At 38.5% G+C, this 12,616-nt stretch overlaps 1 protein-coding gene across 6 annotated transcripts in view; it reads left to right on the forward strand.

Annotated features, from left to right (window-relative positions):
* Positions 1–12,616, forward strand: part of NTRK2 (neurotrophic receptor tyrosine kinase 2) — a 327,977-nt gene that overhangs the window by 47,786 nt on the left and 267,575 nt on the right. For all 6 annotated transcript variants that reach the window (XM_045841007.1, XM_045841008.1, XM_045841009.1 and 3 more), the window contains exons 8-10: positions 5,712–5,848; positions 6,350–6,482; positions 8,904–9,209. In XM_045841007.1, coding sequence (XP_045696963.1) covers positions 5,712–5,848; positions 6,350–6,482; positions 8,904–9,209 — 576 coding nt within the window. The remainder of the gene's footprint in view (positions 1–5,711; positions 5,849–6,349; positions 6,483–8,903; positions 9,210–12,616) is intronic.

Genomic DNA, 12,616 nt, shown 5'->3' on the forward strand with positions numbered 1-12,616 from the left:
TGATTTGGAGACAAATGAATTGGAAGATATTCCAAGAAGATAGGAAGAGAGAAGACAGAAAGTAGACAAAATCATAATTGACTTGAACATTTCTATACATATAGAGTGATGACTCAAAACAAAATGAAGAGAGCTCAGGATCACTAAAAGATTAGAAAAAAACACTATTCAGACTTATGGGTGGATATTGAAAAATAAAACCCAAAGTTGTTCCATCTCATTTATTACAAAGCCTACTTAATAATCCAAAATGATTTCAGGTTAGTTTTCTTCAATTATTAGAAAGTGAGACCCTGCATTGGAATTAGTGATTGGAGGGATTAATCAATATGGTCAACTCTCAAGAAGTGTGCAGTAATGGAAGGGATCAGAGGCACGGAAGAGTCCAGTAATGAATCAGCCATTCAGTGTATTGGTTAGGGCCAGGGACAGACAGGTGTGGGTCAGGACCAACTCCCACTCATAGCTGTCTATTTGTGACACTTCATAAGCTTTAATTTCTTCACTTGGAAATAGGGATATTAATGATACTTGTTTTCTAGAGTTTCAAAGTTGACTGATAAGATTATATAGAAAATAGATGAGATCTAACACATAGCAAGTACTCCCTAAATATTTATTAATGGTATTATTATCATCAATATGAATATTTAGCTTTAAATATAGTTTATACCTGAATTTAAATATGTATATATGTTATATTTGGTGAAATTACTTCAGATAAAAATAAAGCCACAACAAGATACCACAAAGAAATGGTATGTACTCACCTAAGCTTGAGGAATATAAGGTCAATGGATGTTAAATGGTTTTCTTTAGAGCAGGACTTCTCAGAGCTCTGGATATGGTAATGTGCATAGTGAACATCAGAGTTACAGAATTTTGTATAGTTTTTTTTTAACCACAGAGCACCTCAAAGAATTATATTTTCAAAGAACACACTCACACTTTGGGGAAAGTTTGGTGGACTAGAGGATTGCTCAGGCCCCTGTCAGTTTTAAGAATAATAGCTTTTGAAGCAGAAGCTTCATGAACAATTGTTACATCTGTTGTTGAAACCCTTGCTACTCAAAGTGCGGTCTGTGGAATGGAGAGTTTGTTAGAAATGTGGATGCTTAGGTTCCAACCCAGACGTGCTGGGATAAAAAGCAACATTTTTAACAAGATCTGCTGCTGATTCATATGCACATTAAAGTTTGAAAAACTCTGGTCTAAGGAAAGTCAGCCTTTTCACTAGATGGTTGATGATTTTCTGCTGAGGTCTACAGGCTGGTATGTCTTTCCTGAACACAGGTCAAGAGACATTGTCCTAAAGGTGTCTGCCTGCGTGGGCAGCCGGCCATCTCTTATCTCCAGTGAGGTTTCTCAGATGCAAAGGAAGACGTCTCTGAAGCTTCAATCAGGATCCCATTACAGTAGTGCTAGAAGCAGTTGGAAGCATTGCTGAGCTTTGCTCTGTTCTTGTGCCTATTTCAAATCTTATTAAGCCAGGAAGTGTAGTGCCTGGCAAATGGTTTATTCTGCTTTGGCTATTCATGCTTCACAATTCATTTTTATTGTGCTAATTAAACCTCAAGTGATATTTCAAGTACAGATTGTTTTTTCCATTATTAAGTCTTTGGCCAGCATATTAATGTAGAATTAACGTGAGTCAGATGCTTACTCATTTGAGGAAGACTTTACATTTAAAAGATCTAGACTTGGCCAATTTTGCACAGATCCCTTTGGAAACTGCTATGACAGCATGATATAATTTCTCTGTAAATAAGAGGGACTCATTCTTCCCTCACAAATAGAAATGTAACTATTTTTTTAAATGAACCAAATTCCTAGATCACAGACATGTATTGGTGTTTATGGTCTGTGCTGACATGATTATATGCAGTTTGGGGAGGTAGTATAGAGTAGTTGTGAAGACCCTGAGCATGGGGTTCACATCCCAGGATAAAGGTTTGGGCAACTTTAGAAGATGGATTTGACTTTTCCAAAATTCATAGACTTCCTTAATTAAATGAGGCCAAAATACTTAATTTTAAGATTGGTTGTAAGGATTAAATAAAACAAAAACTTCAAGTATTAGAGAAGAGTATCTTTGTCTAGTGAATGCCCAGTGAGTGCTATTATTGTTGCTATAATTAAACAAATATTTTTAGAATTGTTATACAAGCTTAGGCTTGAAGGAAATTCTATTAGATATCACAGGGGAAATTAAGATTATGGCATAGGATTCTCTGCTGAGAACCTCTTTATTTTTACCCCTTCCTGCTGAGAATTTCTAAATTAGGAGATACATTTATAAAAGGTAGGGAATTCCCCCCATAGGTTTATACTTGAGGTACCAAGAGGGGTGTCTCCCAGCTCCATTTGCTGCTCCTGGCCATGGAGGCCTTGGGTCATCCCTTAAAAATAAGCACCATGGCAGGCCCTGGCTCTGTGGTCCCACAGTGTCAGCAGATAAATCTATAAGTACGAAGAAGATGACAGAAGAGTCAACAAAGCACACAAATTAATTGCAAGCCGGAGAGGGAATGGATGAGTAGTAACTGACTTAAACACTGAGAATGCTGGTTACCCAGCTGGCACTAGAGAAAAGCAAGGGGAAGCTTGGTTTGTGTTGTAGAACTACTACAAGGCTCATGAAATGATAGTACAGGGGATGCCATACACAGGACATTGGCTCGAAGTCTGTTAAGAAAGAGTTAATCACATTGTGTTCCATACATCCCAGGTGACTGCACCCCCACTCCCCAAGCAGGGTTATTCTCTAAAGAGCATAAAATGAAAGCCTTGAGGATCTTCAGATAGGGTTGAGGCTGTGAGAAACGTAAGAAAAATAATGGATTTACATACTGAATATTGATATTTCCAGCCTTCTCCCAAGGAGGACACTGAAAGAACATTATCTGAAAAATTGGACCAGTCCCTTCCCCCAAATTATTTAATAATACTAACCTCAGGGAGTACCGAGTAAGGAGGCCAATAATATTTTCCTCCAATGAAGCCAACAGTGAATAAATATGCAGTGCTTCTAATATCTCCTTCTTATGGATATGTGACTGGCCAAGGATCACCAACTGTTTGAGAAAATCTTACAATATAAAAAACAATTACAAAACAATCAAAGAGAAAGAAAAAAGTTACAAGAAACAAGGTTGATATGGAGAGAAAACATTTAAAAACAAATTATGATTAATCTCTCACAGAAGTCAGAGTAAAGACAGGGTGCTATAAAAACAGAAGGCCATTCAAGATCAAAAGATGAGTCTTAGAAACTAAATATGTGACAGAGTAATGAAAACCTCAAAAGCAGGTTTGACAGGTAAATCTGAGGAAATCTCCCTGTAAATAGAACAAATAGACACAAAGATGGGACATAGGAAGCAATGGATGAAAACATTTTATGGGATTCTAGAAGGTTCAACATCCAAATAGTAGGAGATCTACATGGTGAGAAGGCATTGCATCATAGTTGAATTGGCATAATTTTCTTTCTTTCTTAATGGTATATATTACAATGTTATAGCCTATGATTAGTGCTTTCTTAAATTTGACAAAATATAACTATTACATATGATGATTCAGCTGTTTGTAGGGTCCATATTTTTATAATAAACTTTACATCTACATCTAGACAACCTAAATTCACAGCATAGGTAAGGTGAAGACAGAGTATGTTGAGTGTGCTATGGGCATGTGGGCAGGCCTGGCCTTCTGTGTGAACGTGAGCCTTATATTCCATAGTTAAAGGTCAGCAGATAATGTTAACACAGAAAAATCAAGAAGTAGCAATATAAGCATGATATTTAGTGATGTAGGGATCCAGGTCTAAAAAAGAACTGAACAGACATGAAATGAGTGCCACTGGGGGAAACAGACTACTACTTATTACAAAGGAGACTGAATATTTCATAACAAGTTTTATAGATTTATAGACTCTTCAAACTCTGTGACTATATATTTTGATTTAAAAATATACATAGTTTTAAAAATGTCATCTAGATTATACCACTGAGTTCAAGGAGATTTTTCACTGAGTAAGCGCTTATCTTGCCTTCACACGTTCTTAATAAATTGGAAAGCTTAATTGTCATGGAAGTTGTCACCAAATTTTGGAACTAGAAGGATTTGGACCTAGATATTGTAAATGAACAGCTTAATTTTATAGAAATTAAAAGAAAACACAGGGACAGAGGAAATGACTCATCCAAGGCCACATGGTGTGAGTCAGATTTAGGGTCTTGGGCTCCTGAGTCCTGATCTAGTCCTCATTCCTGTTAACTGCACTGACTCTTGATCCCTCATATTCACTTCATTGTCCTGTAGAACTCAGAGTGTTAGGGGCCTTTCTGAAATGCCATGAAAGACATAACATTGCACTCTGTTGGATATGGACAGGAAGGAAGAGCTCTGAGGAAGTTACCCCAGTCACTGAAAACCAGAGCTTGTTGGGAAGTCCTCTGACAATGGTGGGAACACCACGAGATACGTGCTGTATAAATCTTCTTTCACTCTGGCTTTAGTAATAAAGAATAATGGCTTTGTCATTAAGGAGCACATCATAAAAGAAGGGTTTATACATACTATTGTGAAGCTCATGGGTCACAGAACGTTAGGTGGGTGGGTTAATTGCAATTTAACAGCCATTGAAGATGAATTGCCTTTTCTGATCTTCAGGTTACTCCTTAGTTAATCATGTGTCATAGTTCCATGGGACACAGCTGTGGGGGTGAAAGCGGTCCCAAGCAGAGCTTCTGACACCAAGCAAGGGACTAACTAGCTTGACTGGCAGGACCTGACATATTATTACACTCTCTGAGACCTGTCTTTATGTGAAAAATACTCTGATTCCTATATGGTTAAAAGCAGTGTAACATTCCATAAATGTGATTGTTTAATGAAGTGATTGCAGCATCAATAAGGGAAAACTAGCTTTTGAAATGTAGAAGTATTAAATTGATGCTCTCTTGAAATAGTGAAAAATGTTTATAAGGTTCAAAATTTTATCAGATAACTTAACACTTTCTCAGGATTTTTCCACAAAGAACTTTTCGTTGGAATAAGGATCCATCTACTTTTTTTCATCCTGTCATAAACAGGATGACCAGTTTTACCCATAATATTTAACTATGACTTACATAGCTTAGAAGCATTGTAATGCTGTCACGGTTCAAGCTTCATGTTTTTGAAAAATGCTTTGATGCTACATTTTATTTCCATAGTCTGACTCTTTCAAAATCCAGGTCTGGTAGTAGGTTAGATTTATGAGGTACTTAATGCAAAAAAAAATGGATTTATGCAAAAAATGTAGATGCCTCCCCCTGTTTTGTTCTTGATGATAAAAAAAGTGGAGGGAAGGAGATGGGGAGCAAAGATGGTCCACAGACAATGCCTGCTTTAGTAACGGTTGAACAGAAAAGGAAGTAGGGGACACAGTTCTGCAAACAAGTGTCTTTTAAAACAAAAAGTTATTCTGCAATAGTAGGTTCAAGAAATAGGTAAAATTTGTTTAATGTTATTATCACACATGATTGGTTCACATTAAATCTGTAAAGCTTATCAACTTGGCACTTTTTTTCAGATCAACATAAGTCAGTCTCAGAAATTAAATAAATTGCCATTAATTTTAAAGCATAAAGAGTTTTCAATTTATTGCTATATTTTGATAATGCATTTATTTGTATATGTCTCCATTTACTTTTTGTGTTGCACAGGTTTGCCGTCAGCAAATTTGGCTGCGCCGAACCTCACTGTGGAGGAAGGAAAGTCTATCACATTATCTTGTAGTGTTGAGGGAGATCCAGTTCCGAATTTGTACTGGGATGTCGGTAATCTGGTTTCCAAACATATGGTAAGGCTTGTCTTTGGCTTTGTGTTCATAGACAGATGACAGAGTGTCTCAGAACTTGAGGTTGTATTAACCTACTGATAACCATTTAATATTTTATAGAGCCACATACAAGGAATTTTTGGTGTGTCTTTGTATTTATTCTTAATTAACAAAGACTAATGCAGTTTTGCATTTTACTTATGTAAACCCAATAATCTGGAGAGACTGTATGTCTCTAGTGAGCTTTTCGTGTCATCATGAACAAGGTGAGTGACTCTCCTTTTCCCTTGGAGGAAGGTAGGTAGGCGTTCAAGGATTAAATTAATTTCACATATTAAACAATTGAAATCTAGAGAAATAGAACAACTTCTGATTTATTCTTTTGCCTGTGCTTGATTAGGCTGGAAGCCTTTTTTCTAATGTTACTAATTATTTTCTCTAGTCAGGGGAAGAAACCCCAAATCTCGTCACTTTGGGATCACTCCTAACAAAGATTATCTTTGTCTGTTAATTCATTTGTAGAATGAAACAAGCCACACACAGGGCTCCTTAAGGATAACTAACATTTCATCCGATGACAGTGGAAAGCAAATCTCTTGTGTGGCAGAAAATCTTGTAGGAGAAGATCAAGATTCTGTGAACCTCACTGTGCATTGTACGTAATCAGACCAGCATGTGTTTTTAATAGCAAATGATCATGGACACACCTACATTTGTTGTTGGGGCACTCTGGGTGCTGCTTAAGTGTGTTAAAAAAAATGTATGCAGTGTTCTGTGCATACTTAATTAAGAAATGTTATCAGCCTCTTTCACTTGTTCTATTTCTGCTAATCACTCTTCCTCATGCGGTGTCTTTCCCTTGAGCTTCTTTTTCGATCTTAAGCTTGTCCTCTGTGCCTTCCCCTGTCTTTATTTGAAAGAATATATTTGAGCTGGTTACCCTCCTCTTGTTCATAAGTTTTAGCTTAAATTCTGATAAGCTAATTTCTAAATTTTTCTATATAAAAGCAATATTAAACTCTAGAGTTTTGATACCTACAGAATGGGGCTGGCTGTTTATAAACACCTACTTTTACTGTTGATGCAATAAAACCTCATTGGTTTGACATCAAGTTTCCAGGAGAAGGTTGGAGGAGTCCTACTTAAATTATTCAAAGTTATTATCACCTACAAAAGCCTTTTAGTATTATAACTGCTTTAAATTTCTGTATACATTGAAACTAAGATAGAGGGTATTGGTGCTTGTTAAGCATATGTGCATTATTTTCCAGTATTATAAATAACATGATGCATATCTTAACATTCCAGACATAGCATTCAGTGTGAATTCAGTAAAAGTCACATATACTGTTCACATCATTGCAAATCCTGTGTTGGCATGGTATAAATTAATGAGGTTTTATTCTGTTTGAATAAGGATTTGAATGAGGAAGACATGAGTGTGCATGTGTGCATGCACAAATACATACCACACACATGCAGACACTGGTTAATGTTCACTTGTAGCGGGCCTTCGTTATGGGATTATTGGAGTGAATGACTGATATCACCAACCACAATCTTTTGCCAATGCCAGTATTACCACTATGCCCAGTAGATACTGGATTCATAATTTCTCATCATTTTGACCTTCCTGGGAGCCTGAAGTTAGTGTTATCCCCAAACCTACACAATCAGCTTCTGACTTTAATCAGAAGGTCCTTAAATCAGCACCTCACCAAAAGCTCACTTGAGCATAGTGGAATGAATAAGTGTGTCCTGGGCATTGGGGCCTAGGCTGGTGGGAGGAAGGTAAGTGTGGTTCCTACCCCACTGTGGTCCTTGTTTTTGTAACACAGACCTACAAATAAAGACATGCAAATTCAAAATTTTCTCAGTTTATGTTGATATTTATATGGGAGTCATGATCTGAAAAATTAACCTTATCTATCAAAGCTTGGATAAAGAGTAGAAGGAATAATTGATAAAGAATATTAATGACTGAGATAACCTGTGCCGGGATCCCACTCAGAGTGTGTCAGTCATCAGGCCCCAGTTTCTTTCCCTTCGTGTGAGGAATGTGCACAACCAGGAGGCAGCGCACGAGGGGCAAGGCTTCTGGATTGGACCTCAGGAGTCCTGGGTTCTCGTTTCAGATCTGTCTCCCTCAGTGACCTTGACCAAGTTTCTTAACCTCACTGGATTTAAGTTTCTCCATCTGAAAAACGATGCCATTAGGTCTCAAGGGTGCTTTCTAGTCCTTGGTTGTATAATTATCAAACTCCGACCATATTAAAAGAAACAGTTATTAGGGGTTTTTCTTCACTTAGAAAAACCCCTTCACTTAGGATAGTTACTCTGTTTAAGGATGCTTCTTAGTCTTTGTTTCCCAAAGCATAAAATGCTTTATATTTAATGTTCAAATAATCTCTAGCTTGTCCAGGTTTAGATAGAATTTCAGGCATTGAAAGGATCAAAACATTGACATCTGAAATCCTAGCCAAAAAACCCCACCATATTATAATGAAATGCAATGCTTTTAAAGAGCATTTACTATTGATAATCAGTGAAATCAATCAGCATTGGTAGGAACATTTACTGCGTTGATCAATTTGATCTGTTTTGCATAATTTATGTGAGATTTGGGCTTCAGGCAAGATTTCCAAAGTCATCTTAGTCATTATTTGTATTATTTAGTGAAGTACTCTAAAAATAGTGGCCCTCAATGTTTTGATGATCTATCTATATAATATTAAGGCACATAAACCGAAGTCAACTTCAGTTGAACCCTTTCTACTGTCAGAAACCTCTGGGATCTCTTTGGAGCTGGTTCCCACACTGATTAGATGTGAAAAATAGCTGTGATGCATGGGTCTTTGGCAGAGCAGGGAAAGGAATCTCTCTGAAGCTCTCTGTAGGGAGTTGCATCAGCCTTGATGATGATACAAAATATTGCTGGATTCCAGGGTTGCAGGTCATGTGTGTTTTCTTAAACCAAACAATGGGTGAATAAAACCCCCTATCGATGACAGAAATCTGGAGATGGGGAAAATTTTTGAGCTTTCTGATGCTATTAACTCTCTCTTTTTCAATTTAGTTGCGCCAACTATCACATTTCTCGAATCTCCAACCTCAGACCACCACTGGTGCATTCCATTCACTGTGAAAGGGAACCCCAAACCGGCGCTTCAGTGGTTCTATAATGGGGCAATACTGAATGAGTCCAAATACATCTGTACTAAAATCCATGTTACCAATCACACGGAGTACCACGGCTGCCTCCAGCTGGATAATCCCACCCACATGAACAATGGGGACTACAAGTTAGTAGCCAAGAACGAGTATGGGAAGGATGAGAAGCAGATTTCTGCTCACTTCATGGGCTGGCCTGGAATTGATGGTGGTGAGTACCTGATGCTTTTGTATCTGGAGAGAGGATAGGGTCTACTACTCAACTATGGACAAAATCCTGTGTACAACAAACCACCCACCAACCCAGTGGCTTACAACATCATTATTTAGACCCATCATTTTGACCTACCTGGTCTTGCTAATGGGTCTGTAGGTCAGCAGGAGCAGTTTTGTCCCATGAGTCTTTATTCCAGGGTGTAGGGTGAAGAAGCAGCAGCTACACAGAAGATCTGCTTTCTGTGGCGAGTGCAGAGTGCAAAAACACAGCTAGAAATATGCAAGGCTTCTTAAGACCTAGGTTCAGGACTACATGTGGCCTCTTCAGCCCATATACTCTTGGTCAAAGCAAGTCACAGGGCCAAAGCCAAGTCCAGGGACAGGGGACTTATACTCTTCCCAAAGAAGTGATGGGGGAATGCATAATTTTGAACAATGATCTGGTATACACATATTGTTTTTATCCCAAGTGTTTAATGAGATTTTGTAGCCACAATGGCAAGACCCAGGCAAAACCATGAGCAGGAGAACTGTGTGTTTGGCTCCTGAACAATTTAAGACCTATTTTCTAGCCCCTTATCCATTTGGAACTCAGAATGCTCCTTAACTCATCCATGGATGAGAAACCAGTTCCCTGGCATGTTTTTCATACCTGGACTGACTGAATTAAGGCATCCTTTTTATTAGATGTTGTATTGGTTTCTAGGACTGGTAATAGTTTCCATCTGACCAATGGGGTGGGAAAAGGAGGGCTGGCATCAGAAGTCTGCTCTGTGGCCAGCAGCAGGATTTCAGCATGAGCCGAAGTAACAGCAAGCATAGTTGTCAGGCATTTACCGGCTTCAGATCCTCTTGTTCAGTGGAGTATTCATACTTGCTTGGTCTTGTTGCCCAAAGACCTGTTGTATTGTGGAAGCCAAGGCTTGTGTTTGGATATTGGGATCTGTACATAAATTGGATTCCTCATCATAATAGCTCTGAGTTAACCAAAACCACACAAAGATGGCTTGGCAGAGAAAGGGAAAATAGAGACTGGGAGGCCTGTGAAGCAAGGACTGCTTGGGGAGCATAAAGTCCTGTGTCTTGCAGACCAACTCTGTGGACAACGGTGATGCATGCAAAGCCAGCTTCAATGGTCAAGGAATGTGTCATAATTCTTACGACTTGATAAGTGTTCCCGTTATCCTGGTATTTACTAAACATCTATGCAAATGCATGTTTCCTTAGAGTGTTCAAAATGTGATTTGCATTCCATAAGTTTGATTTATAAACAGCCATTCAGGAGTATATAACACAAGCTATGTTTGGATGCCTTATCCAGACACCCCAGGCAATTGTCTTCTCCATTAATTCTTCCTCTTAATTGAGTTTAGCTGCTTGGCTACATTTGCTGTAGTAAATCTCCAGGTTATTGTGTGTGTGTTTTTTCCAGCATGTTTTAGAGAATACAGCTTTTAGTTAAATTCAGAGACTGTGTTTTAGGGCAACTGCTCTTTGTTTGTTTTTAAGTAAACGTATTATTTGTGAATGATTTTAGGCTTACAGAAAAGTTGCAAAGACAAAAGAGGGCATTCCCAGCTGCCTTGCACCCAGTGTTTACTATGGTTGGTACCTTGCGTTACTGCAGTACCTTGGTCAGAACTGAGAGACTGACATTGGTACATTACTGGTAACTGAACTTCAGACTTTATTTGAATTTTGCCAACTGCCTTTTGAAACTGTTGGAGGTGAACTTGATTCAGGGTGAAGGTCAGGCATTTAAAATTTTAGAAGTGGTCTATGTGCTTTGATATATGCACCATTCGGTGCGCGTAGTCAGCAGCTTCTATTTTAGGGAGGATTTTGATGTATTTTGTTTTGAACATTTCTGTGTGGTGCCAATGTTTGGGAGAGCTTAGCTCTTCTTATCCCTGTGGCCTCATTTTTATCAATTATTTCTGTTAGTATGAACCTAGCTAGTGATAGGAAAAAATTGTTTTCTGGCATAAGAATAACTTGGAATCTCTCAAATATTCTCTTTAAAAGAAATAACCATTTATTTATCAAAAATAAAAATTAAGCTCAACTCTATGAAGATGTACTCTGCCCAATTTTCCTCTCCTCTTCTTGTTGATTTATTAGTTTTATCAGGTCTTTAAAATAAAAATATCTGCTTTTCGAAAAGACTGACTTTGTTTTTTCTCTTTAAGTATTTACTTAAGGACCAGCCATCAAGGAGTAATAAATGAAAGTGGAAACGAAAGAGACTTGGCCCAGAGTGAGAGTAGATATAAACGGCCCCCGTGGGCCATAAACCAGTGTGACCAATTAGAGCTTGACCTCGCTTGGCTTGTGTGGCAGAATCTTTGTGGGTATTTACAAGATTTGTAGCCATAGCATGCAGATAATGGCCTTTCTTAGAATTGATTCTTTTCCCTCTCCTCCCTTTTAAAGCTAAAGAAAAATAAACAAATAGCAAATATATGTATATAATTTCCCTGCTGGTCTAAAGATACATTCCAAGTCAAGGACAACAGATCAAGCTGGAGTTTATATGTATTCTGTATTTCTGCTGTCATCACATAGTAATTGATGACAAAGTTTAGCTTTTCCAAATATTTCTGATAAAAAGTTTCAGATATATTTTCTCAGTTATTTTGATGAGATCCTTTTTTTCTTTTTTTAACACTGTAAATTCCCTGGCTTATAAGGCAGCAGCAGCCTGAGATCACTGGGGAGCGGGTTTGCATTTCCATACATAGTCCAAGGAATTAAAATGGCAGCTTTGCTGTCCTTGGCGTGTGCATTCCTCATTCAGCTTGGAACTGAGATTTCCGTGGGATGGTCACCTTGCTTAGAGATTTATTCCCTCTTTGGAGCTAGAGAATGAACTGTGTTGAAAGAAATTAAAACAGAAACAGAAAACAAAAACAAGAAGTCCTTAAAACAGAAATGGGTGAGCACGGAAGAGGATGGACTGATCGGACATAATTGCAGTCCTGATTGCCTTTGCCTTCATGGTGGCATGGTGTAGAAATGGGGGGCGGGGTGGCAGGCGTTCCGCAGTCCACTGGGAGAAAGGATGAGGCACAGAGACCTCTAGCCAGCATCAGCCAGGCCACGAGGGTGCCATCCACAGGGTGGGGAGCAGACAGTAAGGTCCCCATAGAATGTCTTTCCAGAGTGCTGGGACCTTGCAGACTCCAACACCAGACCCAGCTAGGGTGTTCATAAAGGACAGGTGTTATCAGATCTTTAGATGTCTGCAGGACGCAGGATACCAAGCCAAAGCCTTCCCATCTGTTAATCACTGGCAACCTGTCTAGTAACTGAGAAAGGGAGGAAAGTCTTTTCCAAACTCCAGACACTAGATTGATCATTTCAATCCCACATAGAAGTGAACTCATCAGCTCTGTTCAGTTT

Source organism: Phyllostomus hastatus, unplaced genomic scaffold, assembly GCF_019186645.2.
Source record: "Phyllostomus hastatus isolate PE091 unplaced genomic scaffold, TTU_PhHast_1.1 phas_contig_34, whole genome shotgun sequence".
In the NCBI taxonomy this organism is placed as follows: Eukaryota; Metazoa; Chordata; class Mammalia; order Chiroptera; family Phyllostomidae; genus Phyllostomus; species Phyllostomus hastatus.